Source organism: Otolemur garnettii, unplaced genomic scaffold (assembly GCF_000181295.1).
Source record: "Otolemur garnettii isolate 467f Iridium unplaced genomic scaffold, OtoGar3 scaffold00189, whole genome shotgun sequence".
NCBI classification, from domain to species: Eukaryota; Metazoa; Chordata; class Mammalia; order Primates; family Galagidae; genus Otolemur; species Otolemur garnettii.
The window spans coordinates 2238805-2266361 of record NW_003852584.1 but is presented as its reverse complement, the minus strand read 5'-3'; the positions used below and the strand labels follow the sequence as shown (position 1 = coordinate 2266361).

At 48.3% G+C, this 27557-nt stretch overlaps 1 protein-coding gene across 4 annotated transcripts in view; it reads left to right on the top strand.

Moving 5' to 3' along the window:
* Positions 1 to 27557, top strand: part of CLEC16A (C-type lectin domain containing 16A) — a 223624-nt gene that overhangs the window by 186099 nt on the left and 9968 nt on the right. For all 4 annotated transcript variants that reach the window (XM_012812106.2, XM_023507562.1, XM_023507563.1 and 1 more), the window contains one exon: positions 25136 to 25300. In XM_012812106.2, coding sequence (XP_012667560.1) covers positions 25136 to 25300 — 165 coding nt within the window. The remainder of the gene's footprint in view (positions 1 to 25135; positions 25301 to 27557) is intronic.

Genomic DNA, 27557 nt, shown 5'->3' with positions numbered 1-27557 from the left:
CTTCCTTAAACATCAGAGTAATACCAAAAACATTCCAGAACCCATCAGCTGGAGCTGATGGATGGTTTTACTCTCTCCATAGCTATGAGCTCAAGTCCTTAAAAACCACCTCCTCTATTTTCGTACCAAGTGTGAGAAATCCACAGTGTGATTAGGGGAGCAGATGCTTCGACTGTGAGAACTACTGAGTCTGAACTGTGATTTATAGTGACTCCTCCAAAAATATTTGCTAGTTGGTAACAATTCAGGTGCACGGCATATGTGGTCTACTTGTAGCCTCATGGATTTATTTAAGGCTCCAGGATAAAAGTCCCATTTATTGAAAGCCAGCTATGTGCTCACAACTAGGCTTTATGTGGAATAAAGAGATAAATATGTAAAAACCATAGTGTTACTCATCCCATTTTATAGCTGGGATAAGCAAGACTCAGAAAACAAAGCCCCTTGCCCAGAGCCTCAGACTTAGCCCCTGGGGAGCAAGCCTGCTTCTTCTGAGGCTTCTACCAGCTTCCTCAGAAAAAAGGTATCTACTGTTCTTTGTTCTTCCCTTTCCTGCTAAATGATTTGAAGGCTCTGCAGGGCTTCTGGGGTAAAAGCACCCTTTTGTTGTCTGAGCATGTTGACCTCACAGACTGACAGTTGGACCTCCGGTTCTGGGTTCCATGCACATGTCAGTCTCTTCGCTCACAGATATCTTCTTAAACCTTGGGGACAGCTAGGTGACAGGAAGCATCAGTGTTAATGGAACAATCCTTCCCCAACCCCCACTCCACCCCTCAAAACAACCCTTGGTAACCTGAAAACTATTCTGGAATAGTTGACATTTATACAATCTTGGGTATTTTGGAAAAGTGCTCTTTTTGCCAGATTTCCAGCCTAAAGTCCAAGGGAAGTGTCCATCAGCTGAGCGTGGCATTCTAGTGTCCCAACACAGTGTCCAACTTGGCAGGGACCGTGGTCTCCTCTCTCTGACCTCTCTATTCCACCTCCAGCAAAGAGCAAATGCATGATCCACCCCCTGTCCCCCTGTCCCACCATGTCCAGTGGTGATCTCTGCACTCTGTGCAGCCAGCACAGAGCACCCACAGGAAGCTACTGGACACATAGCTTAAAAGCTGCCAACACTGCTGTGCACCAGACGTGTGCCCTTGTGCTGTTCACACCACATCCCTGCCAAGGGAACCCTTACAACAGGAGGTTAGGGCCAGATGTCCTGGAGTCAGGCCATCTGGGTTCAAGTCCACACTTCCCCATAGACAACCATGTGATATTGGGAAGCTCTGTAAAGTCCCTGAGCCCCAGTGTCCCTTTCTGTAAAATGTGACAATGGTAACACCTGCCTCCTAGAGGCAGGAATTTAGCTGGGCAGCACTCCATGCCTGTGTGTGCTTGCCCTGGTCACTCCGTCACAGTTTCATAATGGTCAGCACTGTTGAGGAGGGAGCTGAGGCTCAGAGCAGTAGAGCAGCCTGCCTGGGGTTGTTAGTTAGAGGGGGTGCAGACCAACACTCTCAGCCTCATGGCCTGGTTCCTCCAGCTGCTCCCGGGGCACTCACAAGTATTCTAGCCAGTACTCTCAACCTCTGCTGGCCATGGGGATGGTGCCAGGCAAGCAGACTTCTGAGCATCTGCCCTGGTAGAGCTACCTTGGAAGGCACTATCTCTGACAGCATCCATTCTTCCAGCGAGCACACACAGAATGCCTCGTGCAGCCCATCCTAGGCCCTCATGCCCAGGACAGCCCTCGTGGAGGAAATGGATTACTATGGTGGCTGAGATGAGTTGGGGTGAGGGGCACTAAGAGCAAGTCACCCAGAAGACGCAAGCAGCCAGGGCCCAGAGGGTAGGCTATGAGGTCACTGAGTCACCACAGTGTGGGCCATGGGGCCTGGAAGGCAAGAGGAGCCATGTTGATTTAATTCTAAACTCTATTTAGCTTCTGGAGGCTTTAAGCAGGGGACATGGCTGGACTTGGCTTATGTTTGTCTAACCTCCTGTGCATTCTGGGGCTAGTAGACTGGAGACAGTGTTGTAGAGCAGTGGGGTCCCCCCAGAGAAAAGCAGTTAGGTGATAGGGGCTGGAGGGTGCCTTGGCTAGTGTGGTTAGTGGTAGGTTTGGGTACAGCTTGCCTGATTGTGACACATCTGCTCCAGAGCATGGCCTTGTCCCTGCATACTGTGTAGCACCTCAGGGTTGGCAAAGCATTTCCTATTCGGGCCTCAGTAACCACATGAGGATAGCGAGGTGGGAAACTGAGACTTGTGAGGTGAGGTGACCTGCTTCACACTGCTAGGGAGCAGGGTGTGCTTTGTGCTCTGCCCCTGATCCACTCTGAGGTTGAACTGTCAAAATGACCCAGGTACTACCTGACAGGAGCACTTCCTAAGGCCCATCACCCCACGCATGGCCGGCATTGAGCTAAGTGTCTCTACAATTTGGGGTCATAGCAACCTAGGTAGTAAGGTGCATTGTTCCTCACTCCGTTTAATAGGCAGGGCCCAGAGAGATGAAGCAATGTGCCCAACATCACACAGTAGCACATGGTGTTGCTGAGACCCACTCCTAGGTCATCTGACCCCATAGTCTGCCCAGTCCAGTGTCCAGGGATCCTTCTCAGGGTCTGGAACCAGAAAAAATTCTTGGCCTTGTCTTGGAGGAGATACAGTTAGAAGCTAGGGCACTGTAATCTCACCTGCCACACACACACATTGTTCCTAAGCACAACTGTCAGAACCTGGTGATAAATGAGGACCCCAGATGCCTGTGCCTGGCCAGCAGTGCTAAGTGGTTGTCTGGGTGCCATGAGCCAGTTGACATTTGCCCAACAGGTACGATGTATCAACAGCTTTTTCTCCTGCCTTTTGCAGCCTGGGCTGGCTCTCAGCCAGAACTCTTTAAGAATAATAATAATGCACTGACCTGCAGTGGTAAATGCTGGTGTACCAGTTGAGGCACAGGAGCCTCTGCAATGGAGATTTAAGGTCTGCTGGTCAGAAATAAATTTTAAAACTTTCTGGAAGGTTCTGAAGCTGGCCAAGAGTACAGTTAAGCCTTTCAGTAATGTGAGTTTGGAAAGGTCTTTAGCTCACCTCCTGTGTGCCAAACACTGTGCTTGGGGCTGTTGACCCTGCCACACAGAGCTTACAGTTTTGTAAGAGTGACAGGCAGCATTCAAATAATCACAGCAATAACTATAATAATTTGCTTAAAACAGGGAACCTGGCCTCATCTAGTGGGCATAAGGAAGGCTTCCTGGGCAGCCAGTGGAAGGTTTCACTGCAGCCAATGGGATGGGCATAGGGTATGCCTGGCCCTGCAGCAGGAAGGACCTGGACACAGAGTGAAGGGAGAGGCAGGCTCCCCGTCCTCTCTCATGGGTACCTCTGTGCCTCACACTCAGCTGGCACGTTCCATGCCTTCATTGTCTCATCTTCAGAACCTCCCTGGGGTGAGGGGGCATCTGCTCCCATTGCAGCTGAGGTTTCCTATGGCTCAGAGGGGCTAAGTAACTTACCTGGAGTTGCACAGCTAATGTGCAGCAGGGCCAGTGTTCTGTGTTGGCTCTGCCTGACCCTGGTCTGTGATCTTGCCACCACCCGGCCACCCCCTCTGCGTTCTCATTTTCACTCTTATTCCCTGTTCTGTTATTACTAACATGGGTCAGAGGCCTACTGGAAAGCTGAGTCCCATAACTCAGGTCCACTGGAGGATAATTCTAAATTATTGACCTCAAATCCACAAATAACTAGAAACTCAAAACCATGCCTTGAACGCATCTCCTGGCCCTGGTTCTCAGAAATCCAGTAGGTTGATCACCTCCCACCTCCATCATCCACCTTAGAGTAAGTAGTCAGGATCCATACCCAAGCTAGTGAAGCTGTGCTGTCCCAGAGAGCAGGGACCAAGCGTGCTGTCCAGCCTCCAGAAGTGTTCTGGTGGCCTCAGGCTAGAGAACAGCCTCTGTTGCCTGCCGCCAGGGGTGACAAGGCCAGCTCAGCTCAGCACAGCCCTTCTATCAGTTCCTTGCTTCTCCAAGCAGGCATACTTGTCCTTTCTCTGTCCTGTACTTCCACAGCTTCTGTGGGATGGCCAACTAGATGACCAGAAAATCAGTCAACTGGAACCATGGCAACATAAAAAAAGAAAAACCTTCCCTCAGCTGATAGAGCCCAGGCACCCAGAGGATGTCTCTTTTCAAAGCTCAGACTCCGAATGCCTGAAGAATACTCCCCAGCTGGAAGGCCCTGGCCGGAGCCAGTCTAGTCCTGGGATTATTGGCCCTAGCTGGGCATTCTTAGAATTGCCTTGAGAGCATTTGGAAAAGGCCACTGTCTAGGCCCAACCCAGTTAAGCCACAGTGAGAAGAGAGTCGTTGATACCACTCTGTAGGAAAAGCAGGTCCCTCCCTCACATGTTCCTCAAAGCTTGTCACCCTTTCAGCATGGGCATGGCTCTGTGCCATGTTCTATGCCTCCAAAGAGTTCACAATGGGAAGGCAGCAGCTTACTGTTGTATTAAGAGTCTAGTCCTCACTGTGATGACGTGGGGGCCCAGGGCAGGTGTCGAAGGAAGTCTCAAAGGATGGACAGGTTAAATCTGGTGCATTGGGGTAGGGGGGCATGTTGGGCTGTGGGGGGGGGGCTCCTGCAAGCAGCCTGAGGTGATGAGGGGCAGCAGAAGAGGCCACGTGGAGCTGGCCCCTGCTCGAGGTGACCTGCTAAACTTTGTTGGTGGGACAGGGAGCCACTAATGAGAACTAAGACTCCCACCCCACACTGACCACACTTGGTTCTCAGAGCAGGGGCGGGTCCCCAGCCAGGCTGCCCATGGAGCCCAATGACCACATTTACCTGGAAAGAAGAGGCAACTGATGACCTGTCCTTGTGTTGAATGACTGGAACCCAAATCCACTAATTGAACCAGGGCCAAAGCAGGTGTCATTTTGTGGACTCTCTCACACTTGGATTGACCCCAAACTGTCATTTCTACCAGAGAAGAGTAGTTGAACCCAGGACTCTTACTACCACACCCATCTCCTGGGCAGGGGCCAGCTAACTCCCTTTTAAAGCACCAGAGAGTAAATATTTTAGGCTTTTAGGGCTATATGGTCTCAACTAGACTCACCCATCGCAGCCAAAGGCATAATCTATAACCAAGGGGATGTGACTGCACTCCTGTAAATCTTCATTGATGGGACAGGTGGGTGCTGGGTTTGTCCTGCAGGATGTTGTTTGCTAACTCCAACCTTGGCTAGGTTTGGGCTGTTTCAGTGGCTTCAAAATTGCTCCTTCCCTACTGTCTGTTCTCAGCACCATAGCTAGAAAGATCTTTTCAAGGTGTAAGTCAGATTATGTCTTTCCGTTGCTTAAATCCATCACTGCTCCCATCTCACTCAGAATGAAAACAGCCCTCACAGTAGCCCCGGGTTGCCTACAGTCTGGTCCTTCTGTTTCTCCTAATACTAAACTCCAGCTTCCCTCTGACTCTGAGGCAGCCCTAGGAGCCTGGGGCCATTCCAAGCACACTCCTGCTTCATGGGCCCTGCATTAGATGGCCTCTGCTTGGAACATTCACCGCAGGTACCTGTGTGGCTCTGTCTTCACCTCCTTCAGGTTATTCCTCAGACCTCACCATCTCAAGCGGTCTTTCCTGACCATCCTATGTAGTAGCAACTCTGTCCTGCTCCCAGGACCCAGGGTTCCTCCCTTGCTAATTCTCTTCATAGCCCTCAAGCCCTCCTGACATTTTCTGTTTCTTCCTTGTCTACCCTTACCCCGTCCCATCCCGTCCCATTATCAAACCGTAAGCTGCAAGAAGGCCGGCCCTGTGTTGGTTTACTGCTGAACTCCCAGCTTCTGGGCTATATCAGGTGCGTACATGTAGGTCGTACTTGGTAAGTACTTGGTAGACGGAGCCAGCACATCTTTATTGCCCCCGTCTCTATGCTGGACATTGGTACTGGGGACTCAGGGGTGATCCAAACAGATCAGTCCTTTGGAGTTCTCAGGCACTGTGGGTGCCATAGTCAGTCTAGAACTGCCCATCACGATCAGTGCCCTAAAGGAAACTGCTGTGTGCAGAAACAGCACTTGCAGGAAGGCTTCTCTAAGGAAAGGATATTGACCTGGGAGGAGGAACGCTGGGTGGCATTGTATTCCTGGCAGGGGTCCCCATGGACAGAAGAGCCATTAACACCTGGTCCACAGGCTGCCCACATGATACCTACCACTAGTTTGGCCAGGCACAGAATTCCCCTTTGTCATCAGTTTCTACCCTGGCTAGATAAGCATGGCCCAAGACCCTGGTCCTATTTCCCAGGCAGGTGTTCAGCACAGTGCCTCCTACCATGGCCCTGGTCCCTGGCCTCTACCCTTCATTAACACAAAAGGAGGAATTTTGACCTGGGATGTTTTTCCACAGTGAATTCTGTTGGAAAAGAAAGTTCTTATGCTTGGTTCTCATTTGAAGAATGAAATGCTTTGTACCACATGCAAGAGAATGGACAACAGAACCTAAAAGAGAAGGTGCCAGGCTCTAGCCCACTTGGCAGGATGAGGAATAAAGGGTTTGCAATCCCCTGCTACAAGCCATTCTCAAAACTTGTTATGTGGGAGATGAAAATGGTCTAAAAGTGATTGCACCAATGTTTGCACAACCCCGTGAATGCACTAAAAATCAAGTAAACTGTATGCTTTAAAGGGGTAGACTGTACTGTATATGAATTTTATCTCAATAAAGCTATTGATTTAAGAAAGTACAGTTCCAAACTGTCAGGCTGTCTCAAAGCTGTCATCAGACAGCACATAAAGACCAGATTATCTCATTTGTGTCCCATTTTGATCATAAAATAGTCCAATTTATGTAACATTTTCCTTAAAGCAGTCCAAATGTAAAAAAAGAAATTGGAACCCATGACACATTCCGGGATAATTTGGAAACCTTGATGCAATCCAGACTCACCTGGCACCCTTCCTCTTTCCTAAAACGTGCCTTTTTTCCATTTCTTTTTGACTTTGAAGAAGAAAGCTGTGTTCTTACTGGTAAAATAGCCTTCTGTTCCCTTTTCTTTCCTGTAAATTATGAGATAAGTTTGCATTTCATACCTTTCCAGAAATCTTTGTTGATTGTGGTCTGACCTCAGAATCATGATTTCTGGGAAAGAAAGTAGGTATTAGAATCACTGCTGTGAACATTTGTTGAAAGCCCTCAAGTGCGATGAGCGGCCCGTGCGGTGGACTGAGGCGAACACAGGTGAACAGGGCCTGCTTGTTGCTCTGAAGTTACTTCCTGGTGCCAGTAGATGATGTGCCAGGAACTCTACTGAATGACTTTAAAAAATATGATTCCAAATGCTGCATCTTCTGTCTTAGACGTAATTAGGGCTAGCTGTGCTGTTTTTGCAAGGTGGAATTGGGAAGGTGTCTGGAAACCCTAGAGCATGATGGGCCAGCCGTTCACTGAGCCACTCCATGGCAGGCACTGTGCTGAGAGAGCATAGGGACACTTCTCGCTTCATCCTCGTGATGATGGGAGATGTAGGGTTTATTTCCTATAGTATTACCAGGGAAACGGAATTTTGAGGCTGCGTTCCTGGGTACACAACCAGTCAGCATCAGAGCTGGGGTTTGAACCCATATCTGTTTGTCACCAAAGCCCAGCTTCTTAACACACATGCTGTGCCTCTATTTCCCTGTCCACACCCCAGCATTTAGACTCCCAGTCCACTACCTCTAGAGGATGACTATGGAAGCACAGCCATCTCTCAGGAGCAGGAGCAGCTCAGATAATGAGCAAATGGTTGGTGCCTTCCCCTGAGTGCACTGCTGTCGCAGGACGCTCAGTACCAGCCCCGAGGAGCCACAGAAGAGAGGCTCCACTGGTTCTGTTTAGGAGGCAGGATGTACTTCTGTCCTAGAAGTGCTCTCACGATTATGTATTAATTGTGAAAGGGAAGAAAAAATACTAAGGTTTCCTGGAAAGGGCTAAAAAGTTCAATATGATAAACTCCCAAAAAGCAATCAAAGGCTAGAGAGGGCAGAAAAATAAAGGACAGAGAGATGCTGAATCAAAACTGCAAGTGTGTTAGCAAAGCCAGGGAGGGGATCATGCTCCATAGCTATGGAGTTGCAGGCCCAGCACTACTGAGTGCCAGGGCAGAACACGGTGGCAAGTCAGGGAGGCAGTGAGGCTCAACCCCATGAGGTCATGAAGGCCCTGGGGACAAGCTGATGATGACAGGAATGGGTGGGACCCATTCCAGCAACATCAAATTAATTTTTGTATGCTGATAAATGAACACAGAAAATTATAAATAAACATCATAAAGCTACAGGAAGAAGAAATCCTTCACAGTCCCACCAACCCAGAAGAAAACGTTGTCAGTATGTCAGTTTAGGCCAGGTTCAGTGGCTCACACCTGTAATCCTAGCATTTTGGGAGACTGAAGCAGGTGGATAGCTTGAGTTCAGGAGTTCAAGACCAGCCTGAGCAAGAGTGAGACCCCATCTCTACTTAAAAATAGAAAAGCTAGCCAGGTAGTATGGTGGGAGCCTATAGTCCCAGCTACTTGGGAAGCTGAGGCAAGAGGATCGCTTGAGCCCAAGAGTTTGAGGTTGCTGTGAGCTATGATGATACCACAGCACTTGACCACACAGTGACAGTAAAAATTCTTTTCAGTTTACTTTCCATTTTTGTTTTCCCTGTTTTTTCCTTCATTTTTTAAAATACTTTTTATTTTTATTTATTTATTTATTTATTTATTGGAGACAGTCTCAACTATGTCACCCTTGGTAGAGTGCTAAGGCGTCACAACTCACAGCAACCTCAAACTCTTGGGCTTAAGTGATTCTCTTGCCTCAGCCTCCCAATTAGCTGGGACTACAGGTGCCCGCCACAATGCATAGCTATTTTTTGTTGCAGTTGTCATTATTGTTTTAGCTGGCCCAGGCTGGGTTCGAACCCACCACCCTCGGTGTATGTGGCTGGTACCATAACCACTGTGCTATGGGTGCTGAGCCTAAAATAATTTTTAGTTGCCCAAGAAATACATGAGTTGATTTTTAAAAATCAAAATACTGCAAATGACACTTAAGTCCCCTTGAGCTTTTCGTCCCCAGTTGCAACCCTTCCTCAGACACCCCCTGGTCATTGTTTACCTTACCTTTTCCTTCCTCCTCCCCACATCTTTCTCTGTGTGGTTGCACTAAATACAAGTGCTCAGAGCCGAGGGACAGGACAGGGCCACAACCCCTCTGAAACTCTGAAGTCCAAACAGCTCTAAAAATAAAAAGATATTTCCTAAATCACTTGGTGGGAAAACTGGCCCTGAACTATTTAAGGGCTATTTATTGTTGATGCCAGTTATATATTTTTTTTCCTGTAGAAATGTAATATTTTGTTTTAGCTACTTGAGACCCAGCTGAGCGTGTAACATCACATATACGTATACAAAAATGGACTTTTAACTCCCAAAGATTCTAAATTTCAAGGCATGTATGGCCACAGAGTTTTCGAATAAGGAGTTATGGATCTTTAATTATCTTATGGTTTGGGCTGCCTTTAAAAAAAACAAAATGCAAAAAAGACACCTAAACAGAATCCTAATTCCTTATACCCTACTGCAGCTTACTTTTCTGTGGTGAATCAGGAATCTGTATCAGTGCTTACAGATCTCACACATCCTTTTTTGAGGCTGCATGGCATTCTGCAGTGTGGATACTTGCATCTCTTTGGCTGAGCAATAATTCATTTGTCCCAGGCTTTTGCTGTCCCAGACTCTTGTGGGCCCCGGCAAACACACCTCTCCATGCACATGTGTAACACATGAAACAAAATTGCTGGGACAGGAGGTTTTTTTATTAACATTGTTGCTGGCATGTGAGAAGTGTCCCCCCATGCTGTAAAATATCTCTTCCCTTACTTAATTCTTCATGGCTGTGCAATAGTCCTTCCTGAGGTGGCTGTAACAAAGTTCTGCAAACTTGGTGGTGTAAACAACAGAAACTTACGGTCTTAAGGTTTTGCCCACACCAAAATCAAGGTGTGGGCAGCTTGGTGGTTCCTTCTGAGAGCTGTCAGGGAGAGTCTGCTCCAGGCCTCTCTCCTTGGCTTCTGGCAGTTTGCTGGCCATCTTTGGTACTTCATGGCTTATGAAGCATCACCCCACTCTCTGCCTTCATCTTCATATAGTATTCTCACTATGTGCGTGTCTGTGTCCAAATTTCCACTTTTTAGAAGACTTAGTCATGTTGGATGAGGGCTCTCCTTAAGGACCTCACCTTAACTAATTACATCTCCAAAATGACCCTATTCCCAGATCAGGTCACATTCTGAGGTATTAGCAGTTAATACTTCAACATAAGAATTTGGAGAGATCAGAATTAAACCCCAAACAGTCTGAATTAGCCAAAATGTACTTATTCTACTTATATTGCCTACTTTAGTTATTTCTACTACGTGATAATGAACATCTTTACACAGAAATCTTCGTCCATGTTTCTTTCCAATTATCTTGTAGAAACCATTCCTAAGAGTCGGGGGAATGTCCATATACAGAGTGTCCATAAAGTTCCTGTGCAAAGTCTATTTTAAATTGCACGCGAACTGTATGGACACCCTGTATAAGGTTCTTGCTAGCACCTCTCCAGGTTGCTTTCCGGAAAGCAGATTAGGGGATTCCTCCCAACCTCGCCTAGATCCCATGTTTTTTTTTACCAACCTGGACTCACCAGAGTTGCAACCTGCATGAGCATGTGCACACCCACCGCATGGGCTCAGGCATGTTTTCTATCAATTCACATTTATTCCTGCCAAAAAGAGAGACAGTCTACAGGTTAATAGCAAATTAGAGACCGCAGCTCCAAATGTCTCTTTAGGACATGTTCTCTTGCAACCATAGAGATGAATAGAGATTTCAGAAATACCAGGCCCTCTGGGCATCAGGCATTAAATCAATCAGTGCATTTTCACTCACAGGGCAGCTTGCCAAGCCAGTCCAGGAGGGAGAAGTGAGTCCTCTGATTTAGTTCAGTCCGTAAAGCCCCCAGCAGCCTGCATCAGCCCACTGCTGCAAAAGGCAATCAGATACGGAACACTCAGCCACTTTCAGGGGCTGGCCAGTTCAGGGTTCTCAAATCCACCAACCTGGGAGCTGGGGACAGGTGAAGAAGCTGGGAAGCTAGAGCTTAATTAATAGGGACTTTAGAGAACGAGGCAGAAGAGGATCCCTGAGAACCAGAGGGTTTTGTGTGTGTAGCGAGCAGAGACAGAGCAGGGTGCTGGGGTGCTGCAGGTGAGGACTAGCACTAGGCTGCAGACGCCTAACTCAGCAAGGGCAGGGCCAACCTAGCACGGAGACCAGAGAGCAGGATGCAGGGAAGGATAAATTTAGCCTGTGTTTCAGGGGAAAACATCGATCTTAAATGTAGTGCTGTCTTATAAAGGCAAGTGGAAGCCGTAGGTTGGTCATTTGGGACAATTTCACTTGAACAGATAAAAGCCCAGGAAAAATGAACATTTATAACCAGCTTATTCTACTAGCAAATCCATAAGATCTCCCTTTTGGTAGAAGGGTGGCTGATTTCTGCACAGGCCTAATGAATGGTCCACCCACACTCCCTTTTTCTCTTCCGAAAAAAAGGTGCTGCCTTGTTTTCTAGAGAAATTTTCGGTTTATTTTTCTGATCCCACATGTTCATCTTCACAAGGAATGACGCAGGGGCTAAGCTCAAGAGTTTCCTTGGCTGCTGGCCCGGGTCACTGACATCTGACAGGCTTCACATGTCAGAGTAGGGTCACTGCTGGCCCCTCCCAGTTGTCCAGAAACTGAACAAAGGACATCAGTTAGTGGTAGCTGAAGACAGATCTTTCTGTTGTTTAAATCAAGGCCCTTCTGGCATTCACATGGCATCCTGAGCATTGTTTCTACCTGGACGAAGCCGAAGGAACCACCACACCTGCAAGCAGTAGAGCACCTGTCCTAATGACGAGCCTCACTAACCCAGTGGCCTCCCTCTGACACTGCCCCCTTGTTTGGAAGGGGAAGAAAGTCCAGGCTGTCAATATTTGGGGCACTAATCATCTGCATTTGGGTGCCAGGGGTCATTGAAAGGCTGAGGCATTTCCAGGAATTCATGGCTCTAAAACAGTGAGGCTGACCGTAAAGGATCTCCAGCGAGGGTATGAAAGAGAGAAACCCAAATCTCCGCCCACCCCCACTCCTCACCCCTGAGCATTGTCCATTGTGTCTTGGATTCTTGGGAAGAAACGAAGTCAATGCACACAGTGATGCGGGTCCAAGTTAATAATAAATGTAGAGGAAGGAGAAAGGATGTTCAATATTTAAACATTTCAGAGCGCTTAGTTTGTTTGCCAGTTACTGCCCTCCGCCTGCTTCCTGGATGGGTTCTGTAAAGCTGAGTGTTCTCTTCCCTAACTCTGCAGCTGGCCTCTGAGGCTGGTGATTTGGATAAAAAAGGAAATGGTGCCTCTTCTAGGCGACCCCAAATCAGCAGGGTCCCTTGTTATTTTCTGTTGCCTTTTTTAAAAGAAGGAAGAGGATGACAGAGTGGAAAGTAAGGTTTTTATGAATACTGGGGCGCTTGTGAGGAGTTTCTGAGTTGTTTGAATTTTACCAGATTTGCTTCTCCTGGAGTGACCCCATATTTTAATATAAATGTTTGCTTTGGTTCTTACCTCTTACAGATTAAAAAGGCTTAACAATAGAACCTACAGTTGTGTTTAAGAAATGTCTGTCTAATATGTGTCTAATACTAGATACGTTCCTTAAAAGTTGCCTGTAATGCAGAATTCTGTGAATCAATTTCTTTTTTCTTCTTGACACACATATAAACGGAAAAGCCTTCCTTCGCGGGGCTAGGGGGAAGCATTTGGCCCTAAGACATAATAAAATCATGCTTAAGGATGCAGCAAACTTTGAAGTCTCTTAGTTAAAGGAAATCAATACTTTTATGATGAAATATTAATAATACTAAAAAAAAAAAATTAGTCAAAACTACCAATGCAGAATAGCCAGGGTGATTTTAATGTTGAACACATTAGCTTAGCATTTGCAAGGATGTGAAGAGGGAAAACAATCCAACCATGGTTTGTTCAAGAAGCCCCTCTGTTTCCTTAGAAGCCCTTTTTTAAAATAGGTTTCCTATCAAAAAGACACACTCCTCTCCTAAAGACCAAGGTTATTTCCAACCATTTTATAGAAGCTGCTGGCTTTTAGAAATGAAAGGATGAGTCTAAGCTGGAGAGAGGGCATGCAGAGGTGTGTCTGCACCCACACATCCACACACACTCAGTGGCAGGACAGAGGAGTGGAGTGGAGAATGCCGGGGAGCCACCTGTTTGAATACACAACTGACTGCCCCCTCCTTCGCTGCCCTCTGAATTGTCCCGGCAGATGTCTTTAAGAGGGATATATTCGTGGGAAGTTTTTATAAGTCAGTTTGGTTGAGTATTTGTGAGTTCATGCATTTCAGCCTAATCCATATCTCTCTATCAGAGAAATACTAACAGAACAATATGTCTTGAAAAAAACATAACCTGATGTTTGAAGAATTTAGATGAAAGTAACAAAGGCTCCATTTTATCATAAACTTTTTATATAAATCCCTTAAACTTAAGATATTTGGAGTTCCTTAAGAAAGCTCTCTCATATCTCAATTTATTATAAACTCATAAAACCTTCAGTCATAAAGACTAAAGTGAGGACAATTTTTTGGTTTTACTTTGTTGTCTTCTCTAAAGAGCTGAGCCATTAATTTTGCTACATACCCCTTTGTCTAAAGACATTTATAAAAATGAAAATTCCCAGTTCTTGCCTCATTGGTCCCAAGTTCCAGGTGCTATAAATTCCAGCTGCGTAATCAGAACAGCAAGCACTACCTGAACCTGAGACTATATCGGTCCTTTAGTCCTCATGAGCCCTGTGAGATGTGTCATTGTCACCCCACTCTGTATGAGAAAGGATACAGACTCGTGGGGCAAATGGCTCCCCTGAAGTCACATGCCCATGGGGAGGACAGACACCTGGGCGCACTCTTCATGGCTCACCTTGTACTCAGAGTAGAAGCCACAGCCTCAGAGCCAAAGAGTCACTGTTCTCAGGGCTTCTCTCCTGCAGATGGCAAAAGGCTATGCCCCACAAGTCTGCCAGGACAGAAGGAGACAGAGTCCTGCCCACCTAAGCAGCTCGGTATGGGTATGGGGTATGTGTGGCTTTGTGCACACACTCCCTAATTATGTCTGACCCACACAGTCCCAGAGAGGATCTGCATTTCTCCTTGTGATGATATGTGATAGAATGTCATCCACTGTTTTTTTTGTTGTTGTTGTTCGTTTGTTTTTTTTGAGACAGAGCCTCAAGCTGTCCCCCTGGGTAGAGTGCCGTGGCATTACAGCTCACAGCAACCTCCAACTCCTGGGCTCAAGCGAGTCTCCTGCCTCCGCCTCCCAAGTAGCTGGGACCACAGGCGCCCGCCACAACGCCCGGCTATTTTTTGGTTGCAGCCGTCATTGTTGTTTGGCGGGTCCAGGCTGGGAATTCGAACCCGCCACCTTAGGTGTATGTGGCTGGCGCCTTAGCCGGTTGAGCTATGGGCGCCGAGCCGTCATCCACTGTTAATCTGACCTGACCCCAATTTGTTAAAATACATGGTAGGAAAGGCTGTGGTGACAGGGCCAGGCTGCAGAATTTAGCCACCCCGCTCTGCAAAATCGGAGCCCTGGCAAAAACCTGAGCAAATGGGATGGGACTGTGGCGTCTGACGCTCAGCCCAGGGAGCCATTGAGTGTGTGTCAACTGCACGTCCCTTTTGCGAAGAATCAAAATGAATCCCCTAATCCCTTTGTACACCTTGTCAAACACTCAGGGCACGACATACACGTGTGAGACACCAGATACTCTTCCCCCATTCTGGCCTGAGAGGACAAAGCAGGGCCGATGAGTCTAGAAGCTTGGGGAAGTTCACTCCTTGGCCAGACAGAATGTCCTTTGCAGGTAGAGCTGTGGCCACCCACCCTGCCTCTGGGTCCCTGGCTCATCTCCCTCATGCTCTTGGGCCAGAGGAGCTGGGGTTGGTGAGCAACTGCGCCTGGATGCGCTCCTGGTAACTGTCTAACCCACCTCCCTCTTACTGCTCTTTCAGCCCGATTTGCTGCCTCGGTAGAGAGGCAGCCGAGATGGACGCTGAGGAGCTCTCTAGTGCCTTGGCTGAGAGACTTGTGGAACTTTTTGGTTACTAGTATTCAGACGGTAATGCCATCGGAAGAGGGCAGGGGCTGGGCAAGGCAGGGACCTGGTCCTTGGGAGGAAAGCCTGTCCTGGCAATGCTCAGTTCTAAAATCTCAGAGCCAGGTTGTGCCACTGTGAGAGATTCTCAGAAATCCAGCCCCCTGCCCCCCTACATCCTAGAGGCAGCAGAGGGACACCAGCACAGCTACACACACAGACGACAAAGACGCACGCATTCCTGACGCTCACGTAGCCCAAATGTCCTCAGCAGCAAAAGGGACATTGAGACATCGGCTCTGTTCCCTGGGTGGCTGCCCACACAACACAGGCAAGCCTTCACCTGAGAGCAAAAGAATTTCTGAGGGCACTGTTAGGACAGAGATGGCACAAAGAGAAAGCAAGATACTGAAAGACCATTTTTTCTTTTCTGCAGGTTTTCAAGTATAGCCCTTAAAATCCAAGAGGATTTATCCATGGATAAAGAGCTATAGGCTAAAAGATTCTACAAGTTCCCAGCTATTTTTATATGTTGAACATGTTATCTCTTGAAAAGCAACCAGAAATAAAAAGTCTTTAAGTTCATTTTGAGGTGCAGCCAGTCAGTGATGTAGGGGTCGCCCGTGGTGAAGGTTAAGGAAGCAGCCCGTGGTGGCAGCTCAGGCTTGCCCTAGGAAGGCCGTAGAAACACCCCTTCCCCAGCTGCCTGATTTGCAGATCTACCCCTGGGCTGGACAGGAAGTGGCTTCTTCGGTGCCAAGGCACAGGTAGAAAATCAGAAATCCCCATTGTAGAGGGAGCCCTTAGATTTCCCTGAAAACAGTTTTGTGCACAGCCCTGTTAACGGTTGATGATTTGAGGCTTAATAAAGGGAAGGAGGAAGGAAGGTCTCTATGCAAGAACCTGTGCTTCTGCCTTTACCCAAACCTCAGAGTCTTACCAGTGAGGGAAGGGACTTGTGGGGGACTCTATGGGGCCTGCTGGCCCTCAGGGTCACTGCCACCTGAACCCTGCCCACATGTCAGTAGATAACTTTGGTTTTGTGCAGATTCCTCTTAGGAGTCCTAGGTGAACATGGGTCGCCCTGTTGTTGGACTTGATTCTGAACTCTGTTTCCTCAGCCCCCCAACACGTGCTCTTAGAACCTCCGTGGGTAGTTTAGGCCCGATGCCCCATCCTCCTGGGTTGACTGTTCAGGGGATGGGGGTGGGGGGGTAGGCTCCAGAGCTGCCTCTTGAGACAGGTGTGTGAATGAGAAAGGTTGGTGTCTCCTATAGATCAATCTAGTAAGCTATAGTCCGTCTAGTGCCACCAGTAGCTGCAGTCCCAGACTTCGTCGTCGTCGTCGCATCCCAGCCCTTCCTCTCTCACCCCAGGGACCTGGCAGACAACTCTGGGAGGTGAAAGGGCAGAGCTGAGGACGGAGCCAGCCAGGGGAAAAATAAGGCCACGGCGCACTTGCTGTCTTCAGTTTGTGCACGAGGTCACAAGGCCAATTGATTTTATACTGTTTCCCAGCATCGTGATGGGTGTGAGAAAATACGAGCACTGCATCGTCAGAAACCTGAGCTGCAGCCTCCAAACGGATTTGCTAATGAAAGGCGAGCTCAGGGCACCCGCGCCCCACGGTCTTCATTCACCTCTGAGACTAGAAAATGCATGAGTTGCTTCTCCTGAATCAGCCCTCAGCGGGTTTTATATTATTATGTTTTTCAATCTGGAACAACCATAAATAAATGTTGGTTTTGTTAGGGCAGGCAGCTCTCCCCTACAGATCTGAGAGCTTTTTCTAGAAGAGGTCTGTCGAAACCTGGACTTCTTTATTGTACCTCTCTGAGACATAAATGTCTTGATCATGTGCCTTAGACTCAGAAGCTACCCATCCCTGGGGTTTGGGCAAAGTGGTCCCAACACTTGGATGCCAGGGCTTGAAATGGAGTCTAGAGACCCCTGTCTCCACCCAGCGCGGAAGTTGCAGGCTGATGGCTCACACAGACAGGGGATGATGTGTTTGGTTTGGCTTGCCTGAAGTTGTCTGCCTTTTATTTTTTTTAAAAAAATTGGAATTAAGGTATCAACATTTTTAAAAATAAGGAAGCTTTGCATACAAACCCAGATATCCAGCTTCCCTTGAAGAACCAGAGGCCTGTGTTCTCACACAGCAGCAGTCAGGAGAAGCTGGGAAATGACCTTTCCAGCTCACCCCGTCTCCACCAGTCCCTGTCATCTCCCTGCCCCAGAGGCAGAGTGCCCCACATATACTAGCCTGTGCTATTGCTTTCTAATAGAACAATATGGTGTGTCAATGTCCGTGTCTCTATCAAATAAGGGAAACGGATGACAAGTGGGGAGCCCCTGATGCACATCTGTGCCCAACTGGCCAGCCTTGCTGTGTCTACAACTTTCAAAAGTAGGATCCACAGAGGTGTCTAAAAAGAGAAGGAGAACCCCTCCTTGGCAAGGCACTGTGCCAGCCAGAGGAGTTCCATTTTCATCTTGTGTGAGTTTCACTGTTCATTAACTGGAAAGCGCTGTCCTGTGGCATTTGTCTTTGCAGGCTGAGGCTCCATCTCCAGTCAGACAGCTATGTCTCCTGTGAAGCTGCTTTCAGGGACATGCCCCAAGAGGTTTAATGGGACATGAACTTTGTGGAAGAATTGGCCTGTCATGTAGATCGCCTGCTACAAATTCCCCTGAGGTCTTGGCTCCCAGGAAACTCAGAGCCAAATGGTGACATTAAATTCCCATAGCTGGAGGTTGTTTGGGTATAACTTTTCACTTCCCACTCACCTTTTATTGTTGGACTCCTATGTAGTTTTTGTTTAAGTGGCTTTCAGTATTTAGATCTATGGCATTTGGATTTGAGTTTTAAAATATAAGCCATTTCAAATCCTTCCTGGAAGCAGGTGATACATAAGCACATCTGAGGGTACAAAGCAGTGAGGTGAGGTTAGTACCATCGGGAGAACCCCATAGTGAATTCTAAGCCAACTGGGTTCCTTCCAGAGTTCCTTCCTCTGGATCTCCCAGAAACTCAGGTAGTTTTCTCATCTTCCAAAGGGTAGTTGTGTTTTTTGTTTTGTTTTGCCTGTAAGAGTTACACTTTAGTCACATAGCCAGTATCCTCAGAGTAATTATAGTGTGCAAAGCAGCACAGCTCTGGGCAGGTTACAGAGGTCAGCTGGGGCCTCCCTGCTCAAACTTGGAGATTTAGGAAACTCAGTCCCCCTACACTCAAACTCCCTAGGAAAAAAACTGGGATTTCTGGCCATCCCAGCCTTTCCCATCATTTAGTCTCTCCTGGTCTCCCTGGTTTCCAGGTCTTAGCCTCCATGTGAAATCTCTGTGGCCTGATATGAACCCAGACAAAAACTCAGTCCTTTCACTGATTTCTACCCAAAAAGTCCACTTGCACCCTGTAGAAAAGAATTGAGAGGGTATTTCCTAAAGATTTGGGGGACCAAGAGAAGATTCACTTTCCAATCTCATGGCCCTCTCCCCTTTCTCTTCACCCACCACCTCCAGATTCCCCTAGCAGGTATGGTCAGCTCTGGTGGCTGATCTGTTCCTTGTCCCTCGTGGGGACACCCGTGCATTAATAAAGATTTTTTTTTCCAACTATATCAGTCAATACATTGTTGACCAGCAATTTTATGGAAGCTATCTGATGTTAACAGTTACTATTCCGTAATTAAATGTAAAAATGAAGTGAAATGAAGCTTTTACGTCCCCTATGTGGTATCATTACTTCACCTAGAGATAACTCTTGCTTAAGTATATACGGAGACTGAAATTTTAAAACATAGTAATCCCAAAGAGGACTAATTTTATAAAGTTTGTCTTCACTAGATATAGCTTGTGAATTATCACTAAGATGAAAAAATGTAAGGGTTAGCTTGAACCTCATTCTGGTGATAGTTTTAGAAAATATTGGTGTTTCAAGCAAAGAGTCCATTGACCAGTAATCTCTCTGATGTTTTTTGTTTATCCCATCAATACCAATAAACTGAGAAACTTCTTTATATCACTAGTGGTAATTTCCATCCATGATAAAGTTTTAGCAGAGTTTTTATAAAATTGTTCCATTTGTGATAAAAACCTATATATCTAGGAAAATAATTTCTTATAATAAAGTGAATACAACTGAACACAATCACGAAAGCTTTTACATTATCCCACATTACCCTGTGTCTTAAAATTTTCAGTAACGGCTCAGCGCCTATAGCTCAACCGGCTAAGGCGCCAGCCACATACACCTAAGGTGGCGGGTTCGAATCCCCAGCCCGGACCCGCCAAACAACAATGACGGCTGCAACCAAAAAATAGCCGGGCGTTGTGGCGGGCGCCTGTGGTCCCAGCTACTTGGGAGGCGGAGGCAGGAGACTCGCTTGAGCCCAGGAGTTGGAGGTTGCTGTGAGCTATAATGCCACGGCACTCTACCCAGGGGGACAGCTTGAGGCTCTGTCTCAAAAAAAAAAAAAAAAAAAAATTTCAGTAACTAATGCAAGTGCAAACATGAGTTAACTCATGACTGGTCAATAATGTGTTACAGTAAGGCTCAACTAGATAGGAAAGACAATCCCAAAAGATAAACCTATTTCCTTCTTACGTAAAGGAACCCTGGGTGGAGGTGGTCAAGAGCTGTAGAGCTCCTTCCTGCTCAAGGTTCTGCCGTCCCTAATGTGCAATTCATTCTCATGGCTTAGGATGGCTGCTGGAGTTCCAGCCATCACATTCATTTTCCAGGAAGCAGGATAGAAGAGGGTACACCTCCTTTCTTTTTAAAGAGCCTTCTTGGAAATCCTACATGCCACATCCATTTCTATCTCGTTGGCCACAATTTGGTCATATGGCCATGCCTAGCTGTCAGGTTCTGTAACTGAAGGGGAAAAATGGGTATTAAAAGACAGCAATATCAGAAACACTGTCCAAAACCATCTTATCCCAGAGGGTTCCAGGTGCTGGCAATTAAAGTAATGATAGTCCTTGCACAGGATGCCAAAACACATTTGTAGTCAAGTTACTTATATCTTTTTGGGCAAGCCAACTCCTACATAGCTCATGAAGCCCTGAGGCTGGCAGGGCAAGATGCAGGAGCACAAGGGAGAGAGCAGCTAATGCCACTTGCTGCAAAAACATACTCCTGCCCAAGCTGGTCCTGAGCTTCATGAGCTGTGAGGGATTGGGTGAGGGGATTGTGAAGACAGAAAAAAGGAAAAAGGGAATTCAGAACTGGGAGACCAGCCCAGCAAAGGCAGAAAGCAGGTGGTTCATTAGAGGTCTGAGGCTGGCTCTAGGCTGCTGGAGGCAGGTGACCTATTTCCACACGCCCCACCATCCCCAATGACTCTGGGGTTGAGGAGCAAGTCAACTTGAAAGGCTTCTGGTGAGTCAAACTTACCAGAGTCCTATGTATTTAGCCAGAAATCTAAAGATAAAAATCAGAGATTATCATTGAAATGTCCACAAGGCCAGGCAAGTTGGGAGGGGAGAGAGCCCACTGCTCTGCACGGAGCCCACTGCACTTAGCCCCCTTCTGGTTGCTATCCTGTGGAAAGTCATCTCAGGAATGCCAGATCTTTTGATTTTTTAAAAAGCCAGAAATCCAGATTTGTATGTAAAATCTCCCAATGTATGAATGGTATAGTACCCAAAACAGACACAGACATGATGTGAACAAAGCAAAACACAGCTGCACACCTGCTGTCGGATCCTGGATCACAGTAACCTGCTTCTCAGCGGGGAAAGCCCAAAGACTTGGAGCCCCAGGGAGGAGAGGGAAGGCTCACCCAAGGTCTCGAAGCTGGCATGTACAGAGCCTGGGCTCAAACCTGGAATTCTGACTCCAAGCCCAGTGCTCCCTCTACCAGTGGGCCTACAATAGAAGACTGACCTTTTTGAGGTATTTCTATGCTTGACAAATGCCAGGGAGTTGTTCTTTAGTTCATCTTCCCCAAGTAGGTGACAGAACAGGGCCAGAGGATAACAGGAAGGCCCCAGGCTTCCCCTGCAAAACCCAGGGCTCCTGGAAAATGGGGTATGTGTTTTGCCATTGGTGTAGGTCCATCTACTACTGGGGCAGCCTGCCTGGCCCCAGCCCTGGGGACGTACTGGTGAGGTTCTCGGTAGGTCTGCGGGGGGACGGAGAGCTTTGAGTCTACCCTGCTCCCCAGCAGTTTGTGTTCCTTCCTTCATCCTCCTTTTTTCCTATTTTAAAATAATGTTCATAGCAGTAGCCTTGGAAAATTTAGACAAACACCAAAATTAAAACTCCCTATAATAAAACCATCTGGCACTCTCACTGCATCAGCTTCAACCCCACCCACCCCCTGCTCCCTTCTGTGTTCTGTGCTGTGGACAGCAGGGGGGGGAGCCTGAGTTGCAGGAGCGCACAGAAGGGCTTTTCTAATAACCATTTTGCATTTACTCCCTCTTGAGCATTTCCCCCCATGCTGAATTTTTTTTCATCCCAGCATCTTTGTGGGCACCCAGAGGATTTTATTATCTGGATGCGTTAGAATTCATTTATTTGGCCTTGCCCTTGCTCTTGGACATAGCCGTTGTCTTCAGTTCCCTGGTCCACGTACCAGTGCTCTGAATGTCCTTCTGCTTCAGTATGTAGATCCTCCAGTGACTTATGCCACGTAAATTCCTAGATGTGGAATTGGTCAGACAGATGGTGGGAAAGTCTTTATGGCCTTTGATACATTTTTCACAGTCTATTCTTGAGACATACCCTGGGAGAGCCAAGAATGTTATCTGCTGATGAGGATTTCAGGGAGGCCTGTGTGCCTGCGCCCTGTCCCATGATCGCTGGCTTATCTGTGTGTTTGCTCATCCTTGGTGTCCTGTGTGTATTTGGTTTATGCCCAGAGGGGCTGACACCTCTGCCAAAGCTAGTTCATCAAGGACTGCTGTGCTGAGATGAAGCAAGAACCAAGGGGTAGGCTCTCTGGCCACAGCACTCGTCCTAAATTTTCTCCAGGGTCCTCCCGACCTTTTGACACATCCAGCCAACTCTTAAAAGCAGTTTCCACCTCAATTTGGGGAAAGCCCTTGAAATTTCAGTGGAGGCCTAGGCACCTACCAAAAAAAATTACTATGCCTTTGTGTATCCCAGCATCATTGAGGAGGGGAGAGTGGGAAGGAGGGCAGGGGGGTTCCTAGCAGCATCAGGGAAAGGAAAGCTAGGTTGGATTTTCTCTGCTCAGCCATGGGTGGTAGAGGAGGCTATTGATTATTTTTCTGTTCTGTTCATACTCTCAGTGAGTGTGAATTTCATTGCCAATCTATGGTTTGACCCTATTCCCAAGATGAAAGAACTTTAGTATCCTGAGTGTAATATCAGCATCACATCTGCAACCCTGTAGACCTCACTCCAAATATCTTTCCGTAATAAAGGGGAGCTTTAAAAAGAGCAAGAGAGAGGACTGTGTCTTCAGGCCTGTCCTTGGCCCTGGTATGACACTCCCTGGTCCCCTGCTCACAGCTCTGATAAACAGGCAGCTCAGGAAAAACCATCTCAATGTTTTGATTTGTTAAGGAGTAATTCATTTTTAAGCCAAGTAAACAGCTTGTAAACTGGGTGTTTACCACTTTAACTGATTAAGAAATAACAGGTATAGGGGCAGCACCTGTGGCTCAGTGGGTAGGGCACCAGCCCCATATACCGAGGGTGGCGGGTTTAAACCCGGCCCCAGCCAGCTAAAACAGCAGTGACAACTGCAACAAAAAAAATAGCTGGGCATTGTGGCAGCGCCTATAGTCCCAGCTACTCAGGAGACTGAGGCAAGAGAATCACTTAAGCCCAAGAGTTAGAGGTTGCTGTGAGCTGTGACTCCATGGCACCCTAGCAAGGGCAATAAAGTGAGACTCTGTCTCAAAAAAAAAAGAAGTAACAGGTATAAAACTGATTCTATGAGGCTGTGGGAATTATCCCTAAGGACTCTTCTTGACAAGTGTTTGGACTTGCCAGTGTTTGCCACAGTTCATCCGAGTGCCCTCCTAGGACACAATATGTCACATAGCACCTCTTCCTGAGAACTCCCTATGTGAATCTTGCTATCCACTCCACAAGCAGCCTTTTCAGCAGGGGAAGGGGGACATGCCCTCTACAAAACAGATGACCCACCACACTCAGCACGCTACTCTTATCATAGGCCAGGCAGAGAAATCTTTTAGGCTTTTCCAGCTACAGGGTCTCTTTGGCAACTAACTGCTCAGCTCAGCCTCTTAGTGAGCGCTGCCAGTCTGTGTAGACACAGGGCCATGGCTGTGCTCCAGGAAGACTTCACTTACCACACAGGCAGTGGGCTCTCATTTGCTGACCCCTGCTCAATATCCTGCTGCCTTCCCGAGTGCTAAGAAAGGTAAAGTCAGGGTCGAAGGACCTTCTAGAAGTATCAGTGGGGCTAGACCAGGCGTCCTCAAACTACGTCCCATGGGCCACATGCAGCCCGCCTAGGACATTTATCTGGGCTGCTGGGTGTTTTTGCCACCACTGCCTGTCCTGCTTAGCAGCTGACTCGTCCTGGAACCCGCAGTCCGGCCCTCCAATGGTCTGAGGGACAGTGAACTGGCCCCCTGTTTAAAAAGTTTGAGGACCCCTGGGCTAGACCATGAAAGGTTCAGGCAGCCCAGGTAATAGGAATGAGGTCTGGAAATGGCTGTGGTGTGTACTCACTCAAGGAGTGACAAGGCTTGTGGGAATGGCCAGGAGGGTCAAGGTCTACTCTCTCAGCTAGAAAAATGACACCCCTCCCCATTTGATGCTGCTCCTGAATCACAGGACAAAAGCAGTGTGGTCCACAGAGCACCAAGGATCCTGCTCAGCTCCTCAGCAGGCCATAAGGCCACATGTGGCTTTCCGGATCCTTAAATGTGGCCTTGTGAATCTGCAGAGCATCTTTAAAATTTGGATTCAGTCAAAAGGCTGCCCTTAAGGATGTGGAAATTCACAGGTTCCCCACCCCGGCTGAGATCACGGTCTGTAGAAAAGCATATGTCCACCAGAAGAGGCTCCTGGACTGGGCAAGAAGGGCTTAGACTGATCCTAAGAACACGTGCTGCAGCACCCTGCATGGGTTCTCTCATTTCACTGCCACAGCAGTAGAGTCACGAGAGCAGGTAATGACACACCGAGGTCAGGTCCTGGCTAGGAAACAGACTCAGAGCAACACAAGTTTTTCACATTTCTGGTTGTCCTTGTGGGAAGCAGGGTTGTGCCCAGGCCTGACTGTCTCCAAGATATGGGGCTCATCTACCCCATGCTGGGTACAGCCCCCACGTCCAGGTCATGGCGTTGCCCCAAGGGCTACTCGAAGTTCTGCCATCAGTAGCTCTCCACCAGAGCTCTCCTTGCTCCTGAACCTGACCTCCCTAAAACTCTAAGGGCAGAGCAGGTTCTCTGTCAGGGAGACCCCCAAGGTGCTCCCCTTGTACCAGGGTGTGACCTCAGAGCTTATGTCTAGGGCCCTTCCTCTAGTGGGGCGTGAGTGGGACGGCAGAGGCGTGAGATTTTGTGTAAGATATCCAGGATCCCCATGTGAACTTGTGAGGAGCCTTGGAATCCCCAAGGCTACATGTCCCTTTTATGGGCACAGCTGGTGCATTGCTGACCCAGAACCAGGCCCATGGCCTCTGGGCTGATTGCACCCTTTTCCTTGAAATAGCCTCTCAGTGTGTCCAGGCAGCCCCATGACCAGCAAGGTCACATATTCTGGGGCAGAGCAAACCTTTCAAGGAGCTGGGACTAGGTGGTCCCCAATGTGGGTGCCCCCAGTCCTGCCTGTGAGGTGGGGGCTCACCCCATTGTCTCAAACACAGTGTGGGGGTGGCAGCCCTATTGGGCCTGCAGCTCCTGCCACTTGGTCACCTACCACCTTGCCTTGCAGGCTTCGCCGTGGCCCAGTGCATTAATCAGCACAGCTCCCCAACCATGACCTCGCAGTCACCACCATCTGCCAGCGGGAGCCCCAGCGGCAGTGGGAGCACCAGCCACTGTGACTCAGGAGGTGCCAGCTCATCCTCTACTTCCTCCACAGCCCAGAGCCCAGCAGGTATGACCACATGACTCGGTTGGGGGACAGTTGGAGGACCCCAGAACCCTCACCATTGCAGCCACAGACCCCCAGACCAACCTTGTCGCGATGTTTGGAGGATGCTGCCACCCCAGAGTGTTCTGTGTGCCTCTAGCATGGCACTGCCCATGGGCTGGGTCAGCTCCCAGCTGGGGAGGAATCACTCCTTTTTCAGGCTGGCACTGACTGCAGAGCTGCTCGGTGCCAGGCACGACACACCTAAACCCACCTCCGAAGCCCTAGGCATCATGGGAAGAGGTCTCCCAGGCGATGCTTTGCACCCTGCTCGTTTTTTTTTTCTCCATAGCCAGTTTCCCCTTTACATGTTTGGTGTAGTCCAGTTGTCCGACTCAGTGTACTTTGCCACCCCTTTGAGAGTTTGGCAGGATGCGATGGAATCACATCTTGCCAGCCTATAACTTACACCACTTCACACATGGCACAAGGGAAGCCATAAGCCGGCCTGGAGCAGCTCTCATTCTTGGCTACCATGAGCCACTAAACATGGGCACCTCACAGTGAGGGCAGTAAAGCCATCAGGCTTGTTTCTAGAACAACAGGGCCCAAAATGCAGCCAGAGGAATAGGCCCCAGGCAGGATGGGCCTTCCAGTCCTCGAATCAGTGGGATTCCTCTTGCACAGGCCCCCCTGCGTCTGGAGGGCCTCAGCACCTCTGGACTACATCCTCAGTGCCCTTCATGGCTCCTGCAGGGTCCAACCAAGAGTCTCATATTTCAGGGCAACCTTACCTGACTCTAATTAGGGTATGGACATCTGGATCATGACAAAAGAGATGACAGGGCTGTGCCACTATAGTGTGGGGGAGATTGAGGTCCCTGGGCCACCATCCTCTCAGCCTCAGGAGCCAAGATCTCCTTGGGCACCCGCATCTCTGTCTTGGGCATTTTCAGCCTCTTGGCATCCATGCCAACAGCTCAGGGCACCTCAGCCTGCCTATGCCTTCCCACAGTGATATGTTGACATTCACAAGGCCCAGGCAGGAAGGTCACCTCTCCCCCTCACTGAGACTCTTCACCACTCAGCACCTGCCCCAAGCTGGGGGAAGGGGACTGCCCCTTCCAGGCCGTATCTGAGCCTGATTTAAGGTTGACTGCACATCTAAGCAGTAGCCACACTGCTCCCAGCCTCATTCCTGGGAAGTGCAGCTGAGCTTCCTCCAGAAGCCAAGAGCAACCTTCAGTGTCCCTCTTCATCCTCTTCTCCTGCGTGCTTGGAGACAGGGGTGCCGGGGTCTGGTTCACGTGCTTGTGTGCATCCACTTTACGGCTGCCTATGTACGTTTCTGTAGCTGTATGTGCACCCAGACACACACATTTACCTTTGCATTTGGGATAAAAGGTCGCTTTCAGATGTAGCTACAGACACCTTTCTTTGATTTTTAAAAAGGCACAGCCAACGTCTAAGTAAACAAATGAGCTACACACTTCTTTGCCTAAAATTGAAACCAACAAGGACTGACATTATCAAAATTGGGCCTCTGTATACACCTAAACATGACAGCCAGGGCTTTGACCTTGCACCTCCCCCCAGAGGCTGGTCTCTGCAGCAGGTACTGGTTTCTTTTCTCTGGACCTCCCTCAGCCCCTCTGTCCCTAACCCACCATTCCCTGAACAGTGCCAATGATGTATCTTCTCATTTCAGAAATCCAGGGGCTATTAGCTTGGCTGTCAGGTGGCCAGGCAGTTGCAGTCGATAAGTGATAGCCATGCCCTCCAAGGTGCCTGCTCCCACCCAGTGCGTCCCCGGCAGGCTGGTTGAGGCAAGTGTGCAGGTCCTCATTTTTTATGTTGCATGACAGTAAAAGCCTGAGGCCCAGCCTGCAGACACAGTATAACTCACTCCTGATGAAGGGCCTGCCTGGCAGCAGTATGTGCTTTACTCTTACGGACGCCTTGGGATGTAGCTATTGATCCCTAGAAGGAGAGCACATCAGAACCCACGAGCTCCTTCTGTCTTACTGCCAGACTTCCAAGCCAGCTTCAGCCTCCCCTATCCATCCAGAATAGTGGTTCTCAACCTATGGGCTGCAACCCTTTTGTAACAATAAAATACATCCTGAATATCAGATATTTACATTACGATTCATAACAGTAGCAAAATTAGTTATGAAATAGCAATGAAAATAATTTCATGATTGGGAGGCAGCACCTATGGCTCAGTGAGTAGGGTGCCGGCCCCATATACCAAGGGTGGCGTGTTCAAACCTGGCCCCAG